General features: G+C 33.4%; 1 protein-coding gene across 1 annotated transcript; it reads left to right on the forward strand.

The window, feature by feature from the left end:
- Positions 1-12,538: 12,538 nt before the first annotated feature.
- LOC140829816 (UDP-xylose transporter 1-like) lies at positions 12,539-17,840 on the forward strand. The gene is made up of 8 exons (XM_073193104.1): positions 12,539-12,728; positions 13,141-13,262; positions 15,114-15,298; positions 15,946-16,013; positions 16,116-16,248; positions 16,335-16,496; positions 16,668-16,940; positions 17,471-17,840. The coding sequence occupies exons 2-8, from the start codon at positions 13,142-13,144 to the stop codon at positions 17,543-17,545; spliced, it is 1,017 nt and encodes a 338-aa protein (XP_073049205.1). The 5' UTR covers positions 12,539-12,728; position 13,141; the 3' UTR covers positions 17,546-17,840.
- Positions 17,841-22,820: the final 4,980 nt, after the last annotated feature.

The raw sequence follows: 22,820 nt of genomic DNA on the forward strand, positions 1-22,820 counted from the left end.
TTTTGTTGAATCAATAACAGATATTGCTTCTTTGAAATTCATTCGATCACATCCAACACTAGCCTCATCATGACTTTTTTCATGAAGAAGCGTATATCTTGCAGGTGGTCTAATAACCCTATCAAACCTTTTAGGAGCTTGTACTTCAACTACTGGTTGTTGGGCATTAGGTTCAACTTCTATAGTTGAGGGAGTATCTTGAATTTCTTCAAGTTCTATCATCTTGCCTTTTCTATCTAATATAAATTCCTTTTCCAAAAAAGTGACATTTTTTAAACAAACACTTTTGCTTCATTGGGGTGATAGAAATAATATCTAACAGAATTCTTTGGATATCCTACAAAGTAGCACAAAGTGGATCTACTATCTAATTTTTCTCCCACTGTTTACTTCACGTAAGCAGGACATCCCCATATCTTAAGTAAGAATATTTGGGAGTTTCTCTCATTCATATCTCATATGGTGTTTTAGCCACTGCTATAGTATGAACATTATTCAACAACATTGCCCCGGTTTCAAGCGCGAAGCCCCAAAACTATGTAGGCAATTCAGTGAATTTCATCATGGATCGAACCATGTCCATCAAGGTTCGATTACGACGTTCAGAAACACCATTCAATTGTGGTGTTTCTGGTGGAGTCCACTATGAGAGAATCTCATTCTCTTTTAGATAACTCAAAATTCAGCACTCAAAGTATATTCTACCTCGATCAGATCGAAGGGTCTTAATACTTCTTTCTAGCTGGTTTTCTACTTTAGAATTCTTTGAAATTTTCAAATGTTTCAGATTTGTGTTTCATCAAATAAACATACCCATATCTCAAATGGTCATCAGTAAAGGTAATGAAGTAGGATTAATGCCCATATTTTGTGCTAACACTTAGCAGGCCACAAACGTCTGTGTGGATCAAATCCAGTAGACCTTGTGCACGTTCCACGTTTCCATTGAATGGTGTCTTGGTCATTTTTCCTTTTAGACAGGACTCACAAGTAGGTAGAGAATTTATGTCTGACAAGTCAAACATGACTTCTCCCACTAGCTTGTGCATCCTTATTTTGGAAATATGACCTAGTCTAGCGTGCCACATTTGTGTGGGATTTGGATCATCTAATTTTCTTTTGTTTGTTGTTGAAATCATGTTTACTTTGGACATTCACTTATTATTTCCAAAACATTTCTGACCCAGATAATTTCTTATGTCCATTCTTCTTGCAGTGAAACAAATATGTTCTAACTTATCGGACTTTGTGGGCCTTTTAAATATCATTCGGAGTTTGCTTCTTATTGGGTTTATTTTTTCTTGTGAGGGATAAAACATTTTTTCCCTTACCTTGTGGGCCATTTTTCGTTCCTGACAAGGAGCCCAACTAGGAAACATCATTTTTTTATTTTATGATGGCTTCATAAGTTATAAGCATATTGATTAGCTCTTCAAGGTTATCATCAATCTTACTCAAATTGAAGTTCATCATAAACCCATCAAATGAGGAAGAGAATGACAACAAATTGATGTCATAAAGTAACTCGTTAGGAATCACGTATTCCAGGCTCACCAATTTCTAAATAAGCCCAATAATTTGTACACCACCCTCATGGGCCAAAGCCCATCTTCATGCGTGTGGTCATGAGATTTTAAAAATGGTGTGCATCACTGTACGAGTTTCACGCACCATACAACTCTTGTATGTGTATTTGAATGTCAACATCATTCAATATTTCCTAAAACTATCCCTACAATTCATTTGACATAGAAGCGAGCATATTACACTTTAGTTTGCATATTATGGTCTCACCATCTTGCATGCATTGTCATTTCAGCAAGACTGACATTAGTGTGTATGTCATTTTCTCTAAATTTAGAATAATTGCTCCAGGCAGTCTTAAAAATTTGATTCGGTTAGCTTGTTAATAACAGAAATGGATTACATTATGAAATCGAAAATATAATGATATGGAAACAGAATAGTGATAGTTGATTATTTTAAAATAATCTTAAGATATAAAATATGGATTTTTATTTTATAAATTTTCCTCCTACTATTTTGATATGTTCACCACTCTCTGATGAAAAAGAGAAATTGTATTTCCTTAGTGGGCACGTAAAGTCCAATTAGACAATTATAATCCCGAATAATATCAGCGAATTATAATTTCTAAAAGGTAGAATCCAATTGTATCCCTATGCAACCTCTACGTGTTTTGCCTCACGTTTAACAAGGACCTAATAATATGATGCTGTTTATTTTCGTGTCAAACCGACCCGTCAATATTGAATTGTAGTGGACGGTCACCATGAGTTTCCCCATAATATGAGCCGAAGTCATGGAATTTCCACTCAATTCACATCATATGTCCGGTGGAAGTCACAGCTTTTCGACGTCCAGGCCTCCCCAATAATATGAGCCAGACACTCTCCGCGGGTAGCGATCAACATGCAACCACAATTGATGGAAGACAAGGAAAAAATAAACTCTTTTAATTTTTACTTTTACGGTTTGACATAAATTTTGAATCATATTCAAAATGAGGGATTTTAATTTTAAAATTGTCTCATAACTTTAATTTAAAATCGCGTGCTACGAGTTTTTATCTTTGCTGAATTCATGCAACTATATTATTTAATAATATACATACATGCATACTACTCTATATCGCAAATATCATAAGACATTCAACAATAAATAAGGATGATCGATCACCAACACTATTAGATCCATGTAAGCCAGACATTGATCCAAGTCCAAAACCTAGGTGAATGCAGGGATGCAAATGTAACTAATTACAAGAATTTCCAATATTTTACATATCTTCATCTTGTGCATCGGGCCCACCATCTTCCAGTCTTGATCTCCCACTATTTCTAATAATGACATTTAAATAGTCATGGTACATAAAAGATACATCTTATGAGGTGGGAACGGGCCATAAACCAGGCCCACTTTAATAATATCAAGTATTAACAAAATGAATAAAACAGTAAAATATCCTAACATACACCTAACACATTGGTCAAGGCTCTCGACCATCTTCATGCATTTAATATCAAATGTTAACACCAATTAATTAAACAAATTTTATTAATTGATAAATCATGTATCTAATAATTTTATTACTAACCACCACAATTATTAAAAAATTAATAAATTAAATAAACACCATTATTTAATTTGCAATTAATTCAATAATAATTGATTTCTTGTAAAACTCATTTTTACCATAAATAATTAAAATCATATTCTAATTATTTATTTTACAAGAAAATTATTAATTTTCCAAAAATTAATTTTTCAAAAGATAAATTGAATTAATTTTCATAAAATATCAATTTTGTCCATAGTTTTGAAAAATCAGAAAATCGCACCTTATGTCCAAACAATTCAAGCCCATTATCCAGCACAGTACACGAGACATTCCCAGGTAGCCTCCCGCTGACAACTCGTTTCGGGCAGCTGTAGGAGTCCTGTGCGCGCGGGTCATGCTGACGCTCCTCACGCTGTGCCGCGCAGTGCGGCACACGTCGATGCGCGCTCGGTCTGCCCGGAACAATTCTGGACAAGTCCGAATTTTTTTTAAAAAAAATCAAAATTTTATGATGCAATAATTTTCTGAAAAATTTTCTTGTGTGGTTAGAAATAAATTATTCAATATGATTTAAAATCATACGACATAGAGAACCTAGCTCTGGTATCACTGTTGGATCTCGGTTTTCTCATGCCCAAACGAAGCGGAAGTTTTAAATTTTTATTTTATTTTGACAATCAAAATATTTGTTTGAGCACTCATATGGTTTTAATAAAGATAAAGATTCATAGGATGTTAAAATGTATACCTTTAGAGAATACTTGGCTCCAACTACGTCGGTAATAATGAACGTAGCTCTTGTTGTAAATCTCTACGAACGTTCTTCCAATCTCCTTTCTTTAATCCTCCTATCAAGTCCACGACTAAATCGATTGTTCCTCTTCTAAATTGCACTAGAAATTTAGAAGATTTTTCGTTGAGATTTAAAACGAGAGGTGGATCAAACAAAATTTTCTTTGTTGGAGGCCGAAAATTTTGAGAGAAGGAGAGGAGGATTTTCGAAAACCTTGGCTTGGAGGCTTGGGTTTCGAAAATTACATGGATTGATTCACATAACCCTAAGCCTAATACACATATATAAGCATAGGACACATTAATTAAATTAAATACTTAATGAACTTTTTAAAGTCCAATTAAGAACCTTAATAATTTGCATGTTAGTCTTGTACTCGTACAAACTCATAATGCACACACCCATTAAATTTAATTTAAATAATTTATAAATTCAACATTTCAATTTACTATTTAAATTATAAATTCAACTCCTTGAATTTATCACCTCCAAAATTAATATTTAATAAACACAGCTTTTGAGTTTAATAATTTAAATTCACAAATTTTATAAATTCAACTCCTTGAATTTATTCTCTCCATATTTTATAAATTCAACTCCTTGAATTTATTCTCTCCAAATTTTATAATTCATAAATTCAACTTCTTGAATTTACTATCTCATAAATTAAATTCCTTGAATTTATTTTCTCAAATTTTAATTATTATAAATTCAACTTCTTGAATTTAATATATTGTAAATTTATATAAATTCAAATACTTAAATTTATTCTATCAACGTTTTATATAAATTCAACTCCTTGAATTTATTATCTCAACGGGGACAAATTAATTCAGTACTTGTGTGACCCTCAATGATTTAGGGATACAACTAGTCGTTGGTTCACAACTCTTTGTGATTCAAGAAATAATCGGGCTTACCCTAATTTGCCCCATTCTATGTATCATTAATTGATCAAGAGAATATCAAAAATTATATTTCCGATTAAACCCATCGAATCATGATAAGAGTGTCTGGTAGCATCGTCCCATGATTCCCTAGGTATCACTGATAGTGCCTGCAAGAACCAGTCGGTTATGATTAGCATACAATATGGTCCCTTCATCTCATATATGTCGATCGAATCTGCAACAATTGGTTCATCGAGTGTTGCATAAGAATTCAATAACTATGTGACACATATTTGAGAATAAATAGTGGCAGCACATGTACAATTGGAGAACTCCTTCTTTAACGTACATCTCATACTCTGGCCAGAGATTCCACGCACTATTATTTCATCAGATCACATAGGATATCCATAACCGTAGGTGAGTGGTGAATTCACGACTACAATGCACTGTCTCCTACATGTGTCATAACTGTACCCAATCTCACCACCTGATGACTCTTCTGGAGTCGGTAAACGAGTCAAAGCACATTCCTAGCATATAGAGCCCCAGTGTTGTCTCGGGTCGTAGGGACTAATGATGTACAATCATAACCACGGACTTATCCTCTCGATGAATGATAACCACTTGTAAATTCCGAGGAAGGGTGGTTCGGTATAATCATCATATGACTACCCATCTGCATGTTTGGACATCTCTGTGTCCTTACCAAGAAACGCAGTACACAACATCACATATGTTAGTCTCACGCTCAAGCGACCTTTATCCATGTTTTAGGCGGCTTAATCGATTAGGTACGAATTTAGATTATACTATGTTTACAAATGAGTTTCAACATCGAAGTACGATTCATTCGTATTAAAATATAATCAAGGTCTTTATATATATTTTTATAACATGGGTATACAAATAAAGAAATAACAAACCATGAATTTATGCATTATATTAAAATAAAAATTGTTTATTACAACTGAGTCTATAAATTCCCTAGACAATAGTTGGCTTACGGGGCATCTACTCTAACAATCTTCCACTTGTCCTAGAGCCAACTACCCATAAACTTTAATCTCATTGCTTCGCGATGCTTCTCAAACAATAGTACTGACAAAGGCTTTGTAAGTGGATCAACAACATTTTCTGCTGAGGGGACTCTTTTGACTGATATATCTTTTCTTCCCACAATCTCTCGAATGATGTGAAACTTCCTCAATATATATCTGTACATTGATGAGACATTGGTTCCTATGCTTGCACAACGGCACCGGTGTTGTTGCAGAACACCGGGACTGCATCAACTCCATTAGGAATGACGCCCAACTCTTGGACAAAATTCCTCATCCAAATTTCCTATTTGATGGCCGCATATGCAGAAATGTATTCAGCTTCTGTGGTGAAATCCGCATCATCTACGTCACATTGGAAGCTAGAATCAGTGTAGCCTTCCAATTTCAATTCTCCACTTCCATAGACCATGAACAAGTTCTTAGTCATTCTTATCTACTTAATAATATCTTTCACGGTCTTCCAATCCATTGGACCAGGGTTCGCCTGATATCTGCTTGTAACACTCAGAACGTATGCAACATCAGGGCGTGTTGATATCATACCATACATGATACTACCAATGGCTGACGCATATGGTGTAACGTCCCAAAAATTTAAAGGTCCATGTGAACCACATGCATGCAAGTTATTAAATTTTTTTGGTATTTTATTTAAATTGTTTTAAAGTATTAAATGCATGTTTATTTCAATAATTTGTGTTTTAATTCATGGCTTATTTAATGTTTTGCGTATTAGAGTTTTAAGTTGAATTCATGCTCGAACAAGGAACGGAGTCCGGGGAATTATCAGGAAAATTATTTTTAGTACATGACTAATTTTTATTAATTAATATAAGTTGTTTTAAAGGTATTTTTCAAAAAATGGGCTTTGTTGGGTATTTTTACTCGCCGGAGCATATTTTTCAGCGGTACGCAAATTTTATCGAATCAGGGGATTTTTTGAGGGTTCGGCTAATATTTTCAAGAACTTACCTAAATGAAATATTTTTTTGGTTTGTGTTTGAACTTAATGAGCCTAATTTTAAGCTTATTGGGCTTAAAATTCTTTTTAAACTTCTAATTGTGAATTTAGGGCCCATTATCTACTAAATTACTATTTAATTATCCCTTAAACACCCACTTAAACTAAACCTAAAGCATCTACCAGCCGACACCTCCCCCTCCACTATTCATACCCTGGGTTTCAGCAGCCACACTCCAAGGTAGCATCGGCCATCTCTTTGTTCTTGCAAAATAAATTCCCCGGCGCGCTCGATCTTTGTTATCCTTTCGTGAAACATCATCAGGCACGCTTGTATCTCGTTTTCTCTTCATCCACGCCATAATATTGCTGTTAATTATGTAAAATCATGAGGATTTGGTTTGGTTATCATGAGGATGCATTTTTACTCAAGTTCTTGTGCTTTTGAACTCTTGTGTTGTGATCTCATGTTTTCTTGCATCTTTGTGTAAGGGGGGTGCCGATCTTCATGCTATGGGCTTTTCACGTTGATTAGAACGATTTTAAGATGCTAGAGTCAATGTTTGGTCGACAACTTTGAGGGGCCGATCAAGATCCAAGGCCTTTGGTTGTGATGCGATGCATGGGCTCGAACCAAGCTGTGTTTCAGAGCTTGTAGAGTCTAGTAAGATGTTTGGAATGAGCCATGGGTGTATGGTCGAGGGGGAGGCTCGATCCTTGCAAGCATAGCGTGAATCGAGATGGAGGTGCTAGTTTCGGTTGGCTTCTGCACGTGGAATGTCCAGCAGATTTATGTATCGGTTTGGCTTAGTTTAGAAGGGTGATTAGGGTCCTAATGGTGAACCTTAAAGGCTGGACAGGTGGTGGTAGAAGGAGGGACCGAAATGTTTAAGAGTTGGGACCATGTGTTGTAATATGATTTTAAAAAAGGGGCTGGCCGAGAAATTTTTAGGAATATTAGGTGCTGGCCAAAATTTCATGGATTTGAAGGACATAATTTAAGTGGTAAATGGTTTAGAATGAGTTGATTAAATGATGGTTCAAATTGGGAAAATTTTGATTAAGTTTCGTGTCGATTCGTGTTAAAACCGGGACCCCGGTTAAAGTTTTAAAACGAATCGATTAAGTTCTGAATTTGGCTCGATTTTACGTCTAGAAACACTTTTAAATATGTTTTGGGATATTTTAAGGAGTTCGGTAAGCTTTGGGTCAATTTTAGAGGTCCAGGGGTAAACTGGCAATTTTTGGGTTTCCAGGGGCAAAATGGTCATTTTGCACCCGTGGTGAGATTTTGGTTCTGACAGCGTCCTGAGCACAAATTTATCATGTTTTAAATATTTATGCATCATGTTAATGATTTTTATGGAGTTATGATAAATACATTGCATGCTTGGTTTTAAAAGAAAAATTATGTATATGCATGCTTTTATTTAAGTTTGAATAAGATGACACGTTTCGAATGATGATATTTTGTTATGACTAACACGATGACATGATGACACGTAAGACCGAGACGCAGTGGGTGGGTAATGTTGTCGCTGATGTCCTCGCCGCCGGGTACCACGGTTACACGTAGATGGATCCATCGATTGACATGATAATACGAAAGTCACAGTTGACGAACGCAATTCAAATTAATAAAATGAACACGTATATTTTGATTACAATATTTTTCAGTGCTGCTTGTACATATATGTATTTGTTATCACGGTACATGTGTGTTGAGTCTTTTTAGACTCACTAGGCGTGTGTGATGCAGGTGAGCCCGACAATGAGGAGACTGGAGGTGCCGAACACTGAGTAGGCAGACGTGGTGCGGTGACACGACCCGAGGACCGCACGTTTTCCACATTTTGATTTACGAGTTTTGAGAGGAGATGAACATTTTATTACGTTGATGAGTTTTACGATTTCTAAACATTTATGTTTACGGTTGAGTTTGGATTATTTTGGTGATTTTAAACTGCGCTATTTTGATGGTCAACCAATTATGATTATTTTACAAGTGAGCTTTTAAAAAAAAAAATTCCGCACTTTTAAAACGGTAGACGTTACATATGGAATACATGTCATCATCTATGTCTTTTTCATCAGTCTTGGAGCACATTTATTTAGATAGAGTAACACCATGACACATTGGTAAGTACCCTCTCTTGGACTCTTCCAAAGAGAATCTTTTCAGGATGGTATCGATATAAGTCGCTTGGGTGAGCCCCAACATCCTCTTTGATCTATCTCTGTAGATTTGTATTCCTAATACATAGGATGCTTCACCCATGTCTTTTATGGAGAATTTACTTGCTAACCATACTTTAGTCGATTGCAGTAATTCTATATTATTCCCAATGAGCAGGATATCATCAACATAAAATACCATGAATGTCACTGCACTCTCACTAACTTCTTGTACAGGTATGGTTCCTCAGGATTTTTAGCAAAACTAAATTCGTTGATAGTGCTATCAAATCTAAGGTTCCAACTCCTTGACGCCTGCTTGAGACCATATATTAATCTCTAAAGTTTGCATACCTTATGCTCACTTCCTACTGACGTGTATCCCTCAGGTTGAGACGTATAAATTTCCTCTTTGATGTCTCCATTGAGGAATACAGTCTTTACATCCATTTGCCATATCTAATAGTCATACCATGCTGCTATGGCTAGCAATATTCTAATGGGCTTAAACATAGCAACTGGTGAAAAAGTTTCCTCACAGTCAATTATTTGCCTTTGAGTATAACTTTTTACAACTAGTCTTACTTTGAAGGTCAATACATTTCCATCCGCCCCAAGATTTCTTTCGTAGATCCATTTGCATTCTGTGGGAACGATTCCCTCAGGTGGATCCATCAATGTCCAGACTTGGTTTGAATACATAGAGTCAATTTCAGACTGCATGGCTTCAAGCTATTTGGTTGAATCAATATTAGATATTGCTTCTTTGAAATTCATTGGATCACATCCAACACTAGCCTCATCATGACATTTTTCATGAAGAAGCGTATATCTTGCAGGTGGTCTAATAACCCTATCAAACCTTTTAGGAGCTTGTACTTCAACTACTGGTTGTTGGGCATTAGGTGCAACTTCTATAGTTGAGGGAGTATCTTGAATTTCTTCAAGTTCTATCATCTTGCCGTTTCTATCTAATAGGAATTTCTTTTCCAAAAAGATTACATTTTTGAAACAAACACTTTTGCTTCATTGGTATGATATAAATAATATCCAACAGAATTCTTTGGATATCCTACAAAGTAGCACAAAGTGGATCTACTATCTAATTTGTCTCACACTGTCTGCTTCACGTAAGCTGGACATCCCCATGTTCTTATGTAAGAATATTTGGGATTTTTTCTCATCCATATCTCAATGATTGAGGGATACAGCTAGCCGTGGGTTCACAACTCTTTGTGATTCAGGACATAATCCTTTATTCGATCTTACCCTAATTTCCCCATTCTACGTATCAACAATTGATCATGAGGATGTCAGCAATTATATTTCTGATTAAACCCATCGAATCATGGTAAGAGCATCTATTAGCATCACCCCATGATTCCCTAGGTATCACTGATAGTGCCTGCAAGAACCAATCGTTTATGATTAGCACACAGTACGTCCTTTCATTTCATATATCCCAGTCAAATCTGCAACGATTGGTTCATCGAGGGTTGCATAAGAATTTGATAACTATGTGAGACATATTTGAGAATAAATAGTAGCATCGCAGGTGCAATTGGAGAACTACTTCTCTAACGTTTATCTCATACTCTGGCCAGAGATTTCACGCACTATTATTTCATCAAATCACATAGGATATCCAAACCATAGGTGAGCGGTGAATTCCGACTATTATGCACTGGCTCCTACATGTGTCGCAACTATACCCAATCTTCCCACTTGATGACTCTTTTGGAGTCGGTAAACGAGTCAAAGCACAACACTAACATATAGAGCCTCAGTGTTTTCTCGGGTCTTGAGGACTAATGATGTACAATCATAACCATAGGCTTATCCTCTCGATGAATGATAACCACTTGGAAATTTCGAGGTAGGGTGGTTCGATATAATAATCATATGACTACTCATCTGCATGTTTTGATATCTTTATACCTTTAACAAGAAACATAGTACACAACATCAAAGACGCTAGTCTCAAATTCAAGCAACCTTTTTATCCATGTTTTAGGCAGCTTAATCGACTAGGAACGAATTCATATTATACAGTGTTTACAAATGAGTTCAACATCGAATTACGATTAATTTGTATTAAAGTATAATCAAGATCTTTATCTATGCTTTATAACATAGGTATACATATAAAGAAATAACAAACCATGAATTAATGCATTATATTAAAATAAAGATTGTTTATTACAACTGAATCCATAAATTCTCTAACCAACAGTTGGCTTACAGGACATCTACTCTAACACAAATATCGTCAAGTAACAAGTTCATCGAGCCAGGTTTCCGGGATCAACTTTTTTCACCTTTGGTCTTTGATTTTTGTTATTCATTAATATTCATTCGAAATGTCTTGATCAACAATAGAAAGAGATGTTCAAATATTTAAGCATGCTTAAAACACATCTTTTAATTTGATAATTAATAATACTATATAGTCACTCATTCCACATAAAATTTTCCAATATACAAGTTAAATACATGATACTCATAAATTTATTACCACTAGACAATGGAATCATAATATAAAATAAATCACCATTTTAAAAGATAAAAAGAAATTGATGAAACACGAGCTTACTTGAATGTCACTTTCGGGGACTTCTTCTTTTCCACCGAACAAATTGATTTGTAACTATTTTGCTTACACTAAAAGAAGTGTCCATTCCACCTTCCTATCTTGTAACCTAAGTTTCATATTATTTAAAAATCTCTCAGATTAATTAAACATAAAGTTAGTTACCAACACTAATAAATAATTATTGTACCCAAAAAAAACCTTCGATTCACTCCATAATATAATTAGGGAAAATATCTTAAATTTATGGGCACTCATTTTATGTTAAAATCTTATACTGCCCTATATTTTTTTTTTCATAAATAAACTTGTTAAAATTAGATGTATTTTTATTTTTATTTGAATCATATTAAAGGCATGTTAGCTTGGGGGAAGATATATATTAATTTTTGTCTAGTGCAAAGATCATGCATTAATTAACATGCATGCATGTATTGATTCTAATACAATTCATGCATGAAAATCAAATTCTAGTAGTAAGTTGAGATTTGATTCCATAAATTCAAGTAACAAAATATTCAAATACAATTCATGCATGTTTCTATCGTTTAATTTGTCTATAGAATTAATGAATCTGCTATAATATCAACTTTGATTAGAAGGAAAAAAAATTTATTTATACGTAAAATTAATATATATATTTTCAACTGAAGGATATATATACAATTGCACGTCGCATTTCTATATATACCCGAATTATACTTGATTAACACGTGCAAGTTTTCCAGGTTACAAGAAAGTTAATTCAACGTAGTTAAAATCAATTTTCGAATATTTAGTTTCTACGTATAGACAATCTTGTAAATACCAAAATAATTAATTTTAGCATAAAACCATTTTTTGAAGTTGGTGTTGTTTCCGCCTTTGCTTATAATTGCCGTTAGCTAAATCACAAAGCAGACGGAAGGTTACCTACTAAACTAACGGCGTTACCAACAACCATATATATCATCATGATAAATAATAATGTCACATTCTTGTATGCAAATTAAGCCAAACCCCCTCCCTCCCTCCCTCCCTCCCTCACCCACGCTTTCATATGGTAACTCGCAGCCGCTATCTCATACAAGCTTTGATTGCCACGACGCCGGTGCCTATAATCCTTCGAAATTCGCTCCGTACTGGAGTTCTCGTTCTTGTGTTGGAGATCCTTGCTTGAAACTCATTTGGGAGGTAATTTTATATGTCTCTCGCTAACTAACCTTGTTCATCACTTTTCAGACATAACATTGTTAACAGAATATTTTTCCATCATATTATATATTACAAGAAAGTACTTGCATTCATGGAAGATTGATTTTTCTAGTTAATTACATCATGTTTAATAATATGAGAATATTTTATTACACGACGCGACTTGGCCTGGATTTTTTTTTAAATTATTATTTTTTCATTGTTATCGGTTCATCGGTTAGGTAGCCAGGATCCACCGATCCCGTTGGCGGATTCTGTCACCTTCTTTTACTTTTATAAATTCCAGAAGCTGTGCTTACAAAATTTATATATATATATATATATATATATATATATATATATATATATATATATATATATATTCGTAATTAAATTGTTGTACTTTTATCAGGATGGGAGAAATATCAGGGTTCCAATTGGGAGTAATAGGCGCACTGTTTCTATCTGTGGCATCTTCAGTGTCAATTGTTATATGCAACAAAGCCTTGATGAGCCATCTTGGCTTTCCATTTGGTAATTTATAATCTTAATCTTTAATATTTTATAATTAATCAAATTTTAATTTTCGAAAACCCATTAATAATTCATAAATTATTATTTAATTTTTTTTTTAGATCTCTTTCACTTTCATTTGGCGCACAGTCTAGGAAAATTGTTTATCAAACAACGTATTATTAAATGGCTTTGACACAAAGTCTAAGGTTGCACATATATTTCAAATCCATCAATTCAAATGTATTTTTTTAATTTTAAATAAACTTCAAATATACCTTTGTCATGTTTATAGAGTATTTTATGTTAATTATGATGAATTTCAAGTTTCGACAAGAATGAAGAAGGCGTTTGAAATTCATTCTATTTTGTGTAATTAATTTGTAAATAAGCAATTTATGAATTTAAAATTTCATATATTGTTTCATTATTAACATTAAAACTATAATCGAAATCCATGTATTTCAAAATTTTCCATCCAAATACAATATAAGATTCCAAAATGAATTAATCTTCCATAGTTGAATGCTAGCTTGGTAGAGCACGTGCTTGTGTATATAGTTATGTTGCATTTGGATGTATAGTTTGAAATTAATAAATTTTGATTATCATTTTATTTTAAAAGTGAAACAATTGATGAAATCTTAATCCATACTTTAATTATTAACATATTAGTTCTACAAAGTAAAATGAATTTCAAATTTCTTCATTATTGAGTAAACTTGAAATTCATCATAACTAACATAAAATACAATATAACATGAAATAAATGAATTTGAAATTTATGGTCTTGCTTTTTTAAAGCAACAAAAATATATTTGAAATCCAACAATTATAAACAACTTTACAATTTTTTTTTAAATCCTATGTAAATATTTATAACATAAATCTATTTTTAAATATTTTTTCTTTAATTTGACTGAATAATGTTTGTGTTTTTACTTTTTCAAATAACAAAATATATTTTTTGTTTTTCATTTTAATATTCTTTTTGTTGTTTTAGGAGTCACTGGGTTTTGTAAAGTATCATACTTATAATTATAATTATAATATAAAAATACTCTATCTATAAGGAAAAAACATTTATTTTATTCGTAATAATTATAATTATATTATTTATAAGAGTATGTCTTTTGTGATACGGATTCATGAATTTTTATCTATAAGACGGGTCAACACTACCGATATTCACAATAAAAAATAATACTCTTAGCATAAAAAGTAATAATTTTTCATGGATGACCCAAATTAAAGATATGTCTCTCAAAATATGACCCATGAGACCGTCTCACACAAGTTTTTGCCTATTTATAATATTAAAATATATCACTCTATCTATAAGGAAAAAAATTTATTTTCTTCGTTATAATATTATTGGTGTGAGACGTATAAAATAGTGCGATGCATAAATCGATCTATTTAAATTTTTATAATATAATTTATCAAAATTTGGTTTTTACACAATAATTTGTTTTTAATTTTTGTTTTAGTCTTTTTTTGAAGTCACTGAATCTATCGAATATAGTTTATCTGTCACCGAGCCTCTCATATGTGAAAAATGTGACGAGAATAAATCTATATTACTCATATTAAAATTTATGTGCTAAAAAAATAAAGAGAAATATAAAACAAAACGATCCTCGATTTTCATTTTCCTTTATATTTGTGTATATATATTTAATATATGTAATATAAGTTTCATTCTTGTCATGTAAGTCACGTAAGAGATTACCAATGTTAAATAAGGAATATATGGTAGATTCAGTAGTTTAGGGAAAAAAAACTAAAAAATTCATGTTCCCCCCGGCATATGAGCTCATATTAACTCTTATTACAACATTTGTATTTCTCATTCTTTATTTTGTTTTGAAGCAACAACACTTACAAGTTGGCATCTGATGGTAACATTCTTCAGTCTTCATGCGGCATTGCGCTTCAATTTGTTCGAAAACAAGCCAATCGATATGAAAACTGTGACTCTTTTTGGCCTTCTCAATGGTGTTTCCATTGGATTCCTCAACCTAAGCTTGGGATTTAATTCCATCGGCTTCTATCAGGTATGTTTAAATACATCGGATAGAGTCGATTGCCTGCTCGTTCCCTCGACGCTACATTTATTTCTGACGTTATTTTTTAAGTCTTACAAATTTATGTATAAATTTTTTATTTTGTAATTTTGAATGTGAGATTTTTTTTCGGATAGAGTCGATTGCCTGCTTCTTCCCTCGATGCTACATTATTTCAGACATTATTTTTAAAGTCTTACAAATTTATGTATAAATTTTTATTTTGTAATTTTAAATGTGAGATTTTTTATTTACTTCATTTTTATGATACTCTACCTCATAAAATTTCGAAAATATTCTAAGTCCCTAAACATGAATGGTTTGACACATACATATTATGAATAAAAAAAAATTTGTTAATTTTTAGATTCCATGCATGTCCCAACTATCAAGATCATCATGTGTGTGTGTGTGTGTGTGTGTGTGTGTGTGTGTATAGTTTGGAATTGACCATGACCAAAAATCTTTGTATTTATAATCTTCATTGATTTTTTAAATTCATTACATACATTTTTTTTGTTAAAAAAATGAGAAACATGTATGCAATGACATATACCAAATTTCTCCATATTCTCTTTCAAAGTCAATGCATTTGATTTCACTTCTCAACATGTATTTCTTTTTCTTTAAATATGCAGATGACAAAGCTTGCAATAATACCTTTCACTGTTCTATTGGAAACCCTCTTTTTGAAAAAACAATTCAGGTTACTAATCAGACACACTCACAATTGGTACCATAAACACTATATATAAAGAATTTTTAATATTAATCATTAAAATCATCCACCACTTTTTAAATCATGCAGCGAAAAAATTAAGTGTTCCCTTCTGATTCTGCTACTTGGAGTTGGCGTTGCATCAGTAACAGATCTTCAACTCAACTTTGTCGGGACAATTCTATCGCTTCTCGCCATCGTAACAACTTGTGTTGGCCAAATTGTGAGCCTCATTTTCTTGGTTCTCTTTGACTTAATTCTTCATCTATTTTTTTTGGGTATTTATTAATCCTTAGTTTTTGTTCTCAGCTCACAAACACAATACAAAAGAGGCTGAATGTTTCGTCCACACAGTTGTTGTACCAATCAGCACCATTTCAGGCAGCTATTCTGTTCGTGTCTGGCCCTTTTCTGGATCAGTTCCTAACAAAAAAGAATGTCTTTGCCTACAAGTATTCTACCGTCGTATTGGTAAGTTTATCTTCATTTTCTACAAATACCAGGGTAAATTATGATTCGAATATCGGTTATACTAGAGAGTTGTCTCAAGATCTATCGCGTTCTTATGAAATTCATGGTACTTTAGATTGATTTTGATATGTATACACCCACAAAAATTAACATGCATGATATAAATTTTAGGGATTCATTATACTTTCATGCTTGATTGCTGTATTTGTGAACTTGAGCACATTCTTAGTGATTGGGAAGACATCACCGGTGACGTATCAAGTTCTTGGCCATCTCAAAACATGCCTTGTTCTTGCACTTGGTTACACACTCTTGCATGATCCCTTTACTTCAAGAAACATTTTTGGGATTCTTATTGCCATTGTTGGGATGGGCATGTACTCTTACTTTTGCACCGCTGAGGCCAAAAGGAAACAACTGGGAGACCTCTCTTCTTTATCTCAGGTCAGCGATCGTATCTGAGATTTTTTAGGTTTGAGTTGAACCTTTTAACTTTGGGCTGCTCAAACAAAAGGTTGCATTTAATTTTAAAAAATTAGAGTTCTGTAAACCTAAATTTGAGGAATATAATATACTAGTTCTTGTAACACTATCAAATAATAAGGCTTAAAATATTGTAAAGATAACTTGAATAGTTCCCGTCTTATCATTTTGGAGGTAAATATATTAATTAAGTTTGCATAATCAAGATCATATTCAACCCTTTGTTTAATTTGTAAAAACTGATAATATAGCAAATCCATTCAATTTTTATTGGGATATAACTAATCGGAGATAAGTTTTTATCAGCCTAAACTTAGAGAAGCCTTTTTTTTCCTGGGATCTATGCTGATATTGATTCATGCTTCAATTGAATCAAATATCATGTTAATTGGCTAAATATTAAACTCTCACCCCCCGCCCCGAGTTGATTGGTTTCTCGCTCGTATAACCAAAATTATTTGCTTTAATTTTGTTTTAAAATTTAATTCCAGATGAAAGAACGAGATACAACTCCCTTACTTGCAAGTCATCATCAGGATAAAGAATCCAAGGACTCTGTTGTTTAAGCTACATATATGTCTGTGCTTTCTTCAATATTGGTAGAAGTTTTGCCACAAAATTCTTTGGCATTGGAGAACTTTAATGCAACTTAATTTTCTTGATTGATTCTTTTAAATGATGCAACTCTTTTTTAACATTTATTTAACTAGTCATTTTTCACTCACATGTATTCCATTTTTAGCATTTCATTGCTTGGAAGGGTGGTTTATTAGAGGTGATTTATTGACTTGTTTATTTGAACAAGATTTTAATATGTAGTCTTTTCATAATCTTTTGTTTTATTTTGATTTTTATAAGATATTTCAAGGTTCATGCATCTAATATAGTATGGCCCAACAAGGATAGATCATCAAATTGTCGCTTAGTTTTAGGATTTTTTTTATAGAGATTTCTCCTTTCCTCTTTAATATATCCTTAAAACTTCATGAATATTAAAAATTTTATAATTTCTTGTTTATTTTTTTTTTTAATTTTAGAAACATGTTTTTAAACTTAATCGATTTGTTACATCATGAAGGTGTATCTTCAATGAATGCGACAAATATTATTATTTATTTTAAGTTTGGTTAGTCTACTAAAAAAAAGTATTTTTTTTAAAGAAAACCGCTAGTGTGACTTGAGGTTTATGTATATACCTAAAGGAGGATGAGATTAGGCTAAGACCTCTTCAAAAGACTATACAAGTAAAATATAACAACAATGCAACCATGATATCCAAAGCATATAAATACACTGAAAGCCCTGAATAAACTGATATATAAACGATACATCAATGGTGTAGAACATGGCAATATGTCTTCGTGATCAAATAAAAATAAAGTCAGCAGCAACAACGACTCAGGGAGGTGAGAAAGAAGTCAAACACTGAGGCGTCGGTCCTAAAAGGTCCAATTGTCAAAATATTGATCTTGAACTATGTCTAAAAATCATGGTCTGCTGGAATGTCACTATATGCAAAAGTGGTAGCCAAGCAGAAGAAAGAGTGAACGTTGTCTAACATCGATAACAAAAAACCCCCAAAGAAGAGGCTAAGGGGATGTGTCTCCCTTATCCTATCACATCCCAAGAACTAAAAGTTTGAACATATGAAGCATCTATAGAGGTAAGGAGGTACAGAAAATAAGATTCTGGGCCCTCTTATTCTCCTGAGCAAAACGAAATGGATCAACAGATGGACAATGAAATGTCTACAGTAAACACCCAATTGACCCAAGAAAGAACAACAAGAAGAATCAGAGAAACTCTGGAGACACCATTAAGACTCCAAACCGTAGCAAAGAAAATACATCAGAGAATTATATATGCAAAAAAAAAAAAAAAAAACTATATAATTAGATATAAAGATAAATAAGATTTTTTTAGTGAATACAGATCTGAAAGTGCTGTATCTCATAAACTCACAGGAAACATTCAGTAATGTATATATCAGAATTTGGTGTTGTCAACACCATCACACAATACTGCAGCGGAAATTAATTGTTATTAAACATGTATAATTGCAATAAATAAGCAGATACCAGAATTGAATCATGCACAAGTATTCATACTTGTGCGGTGACTCAAAGCGAAAAATTCACTAGAAAATATGTAATCCGTCTACACCAAACAATACTAGTGAAAAAATCAGAATCCGATTCCTTGACACGCCAAAGATTTAAATAGCATCAAAATAAATTACTACTAAAACAAGGATGCATAAACCAAAACACGAATTGCTCAAAAAAGAAACAAAACCACTCGAACAATCAACACTCTGCATCAGTGTTATTCTTCGAGTGTTGTTGACATCAAACAACAACACGTGATGAGTCGATCACTTGAACACTTTATGTAAATCTTCAATACCGAATTTGATTAACTCCAACAAAGCTCCAGAAGCCGCAAGCACTTCTTCATTCGTCTTCACGCTCTATATTCTCAATGTTCGATCCCTATATATATATATATATATATATATATATATATATATATATATATATATATATACAAACAAGGTAACAAGTGCCAAAGGTATAGTATATCTTATAGATAAGTTCCCAATTTATGTGGAATAAATCCCATAAATAGGATTGTCTATATATAAGGAAACAAATAAACAAATTATTCTAGAAATGCAAAAATAAAATATTAATTGAATTTTGGAATACACGATTCCTTTCAATCTCTCCTTTTTTTGCATTTCTGGACAAAAAATTCCAAAAATGATGATTGACCAGTTCGTAGCTCCCCCTGAATTTGACATGTTAGTTCAGCAGTGTTATAGGCAATGTTGGCAACACTGACTGACAACACCGGATAATAAGACAGTTAGAGACAAGGGAACAAAAGGCACTTCATTCATCACAAGCATTAGAGAACATGAAAGCAAACTGGGTAAACACAAATTAATCAGAAAAAGACAAACAACGATAGCATGAAGTCAGTCTGCATCATCAGGAGCTTCAGCACGAGTATCAGCAACAGCAGTAGCTTCATTAACATCATCACTTTTTGGCTCAGTAGCTCCCTTTTTTTCAGAATGCACACCAACATCAAGAAGATGCCGATAGTTGGCGATCTGATTTTCATGATAGGTGATTGTGGCTTTGGCTTGTGTGATCAACTGAGTTGCAAAGGTAATGGTATCACGGGCTTATTGAATCTGCTGAAGCCCGAAGGCAATTTGTGCATTTATTTTAGAAGTGGTGAGCAAGATAAAGCCATAAGGCGTGGAGGAAGAGGGTCCATGGCAACACCAGCAGTGAGGTCTATATCCGAGGCTGCACCAGTCTCGGACGAGGGGACATAGGTCTCAACATTGTGTGCTACATCGATGTCGGACCAGGGAAGATCTAAGATGAAACGACCTCTATTTTTTTTTCTAGTCTTAAATCATAAATTCTAAATTACTAAATAAAATAATTTAACATAATCATGAATCATAAAAAATTAACAATTTAAATCTTAAGTGCATAAAATAAATGTAAAATCCAAGAATTTTAAGTTTTATCATTTAAGTTTTATCACGATAGTATATTTTGGATATCAGGATTTATCTCATTTTAAGATGTGAGATTTGTAAGATTGAGTGAATAATAATAAGATCGTGTATATTATTTGAAATTTCGTAGATAAATGTCTAAGATTTGAGTTGATATAGAGACATTAAGATAAAAATCACGCAAAGGATAATAAAATCTCTAAAATTCGAAATTAATCAGTCTATGTATATCCAAATTTCGAAAATCTGCATGGGATAAAATATTTAAATTTCGAACAATATCACGGATAGATCACGATTCGAGATAAAAGATTTAGGTCAGCTTTCAACTCGATATCACTCGATCCCGATAGTAGCCAACCCCTATAAATAGGAGGGCCCTGTATTAGAAAATCACACCTAAATTATCACTCAAATTTCGAGACTCTCCTATAGTCTCCTTAGGAATTTTCGAGCACAGCGAAGCGCTGCCGTCGTCCAGCTATTGAAGTAGGAATTTCGAAGAACCCTAGCCTTTTTACGTTTTTCATCAAGAATTTAAGTTAAGTGGGCAGTTTTAAATTTCTGTTTTATGCATTTGAAGGTTTCGTATTTTTTTATTTTAAAAATTCGGTTGAACACCGTCTACTTTTTTAATCTTGTTACGTTTATACGTTGGTACTGTGAGAATTCCCTGAAAATGGGTGGAATTCCAACATATGCCCATAACAGTGGGATAGAACTGTTTTATGGCCTCGCCCCCTTAGAGGATTAAAACTTAGGGACTGATATCAGCAAACCATGAAAGGTGAAAAATCGCAGTGTTATTATGTTACGGATACGATGTTACGATTATGAAAAGCATGTTGCATTTTTATGTTTCAAAAATATGGTATAAATTTTATGTTGTTTTCAATATCCCCCATTTACTGAGTATTTCCCAAAATACTCACCCCTTACATCTTTCCCCAAATAAATCCGAAGAACATGTTGAAGAAGAAGAATCTGAACAATTTTGTGGATTGTGAATTTTGTGATTTAGAGTAATTATGTTATTTCTTTTTTTAAATTTTAGTACTTTAAATTTTATGTTAGAAGTTTCCGCAAATTTATTTTATTCAGTTGTAAAGACTTTGTTTTTTTGAGATTATGATTAATAAACTAGTTTTCGGTTTATACTATGCTACGAGGCTAGTTGTTTTCAATCGTTGATTGTTAAACGACGCCAGTGTCAATCCCGAGTTTCGGGTCGTGACATTTTAGTGGTATCAGAGCCGCCAGGTTCATAATCCGAGTGGGAAAAATCGATTTTCATAAAAAAAAAATTCCGACCAAACAGGGCCTTAGCGCGCACCGCTTTTCTTCCGATTCCGGCCGCTGCCGATACTATTTCTTCGATCGGCGACCAGTTCCAGAACCGCCTCGACGAGATGAACAAAAGCACTTAAACAATTTCGGATTTCGTGTTCGGGTGCAACCGGAATTTCGGGTCTACGGATTCGGCATACGAACCCTAACGCCGAATCTTATTTCGTCCAATTACCCTATCAATCCTACTCCGATTTTCAATTCATTTTACCCAAACATTATTGTAACGTACCGTACTTTCATACTCAAAATTTGCGGAAAAATTTTAAATTTTCTTAAACATAAAATAACATTCAAAGTTTGCCATAAAATATCTCAATCAAGTCCCCCATAAGACATGGTTGTTCAAAATAACTACAATAAAATTTTCTCACAAAAGGTTTGCTCAAAGTATTTCCATCAAAATATGAAATCAGAGTAATTTAACTTTTGCATAAAATTTAAACATGGCGGTCCTCGGGTTTAGCCTCCCGCTCAATCCAAGCCTGCTCCTTGGTCCCCACCCCTCGTCTCAACATGATCATCCTCACCTGCATCGATCAAGTCTAGTGAGTCTAAAGACTCAACACGTATAAACTGGAAGTAACGAATAATACGTAATAAAACCACATGCAATTTCAAAATAGAGCGTACATACTTAAACTTGAACTTGCATAACGTAACTTGAACATACGTACATACATAGACGTGCCATAACTTGAAAGCTTTCATAAACATGCTTGCATAACTGAACGTACTTAAACATACATGACTTTATTTTGCGTAGAGGCATGTTTCAAAGCAAGTGACCCATAACATAATAAATACCTGATCAGACAAACCACAGTACTGGGCTGACAGGGACGTATCCACTGCCACATACATGAGATCCCCGTTCATAATTTAACGGGCTGGTTGGTCCCCGTTCATAATTTAACGCTTTCCAACCTCGATCTAACCCGTTCATAATTTAA

The sequence above is a fragment of the Primulina eburnea genome, chromosome 4 (genome assembly GCF_022965805.1).
Source record: "Primulina eburnea isolate SZY01 chromosome 4, ASM2296580v1, whole genome shotgun sequence".
Classification (NCBI taxonomy): domain Eukaryota; kingdom Viridiplantae; phylum Streptophyta; class Magnoliopsida; order Lamiales; family Gesneriaceae; genus Primulina; species Primulina eburnea.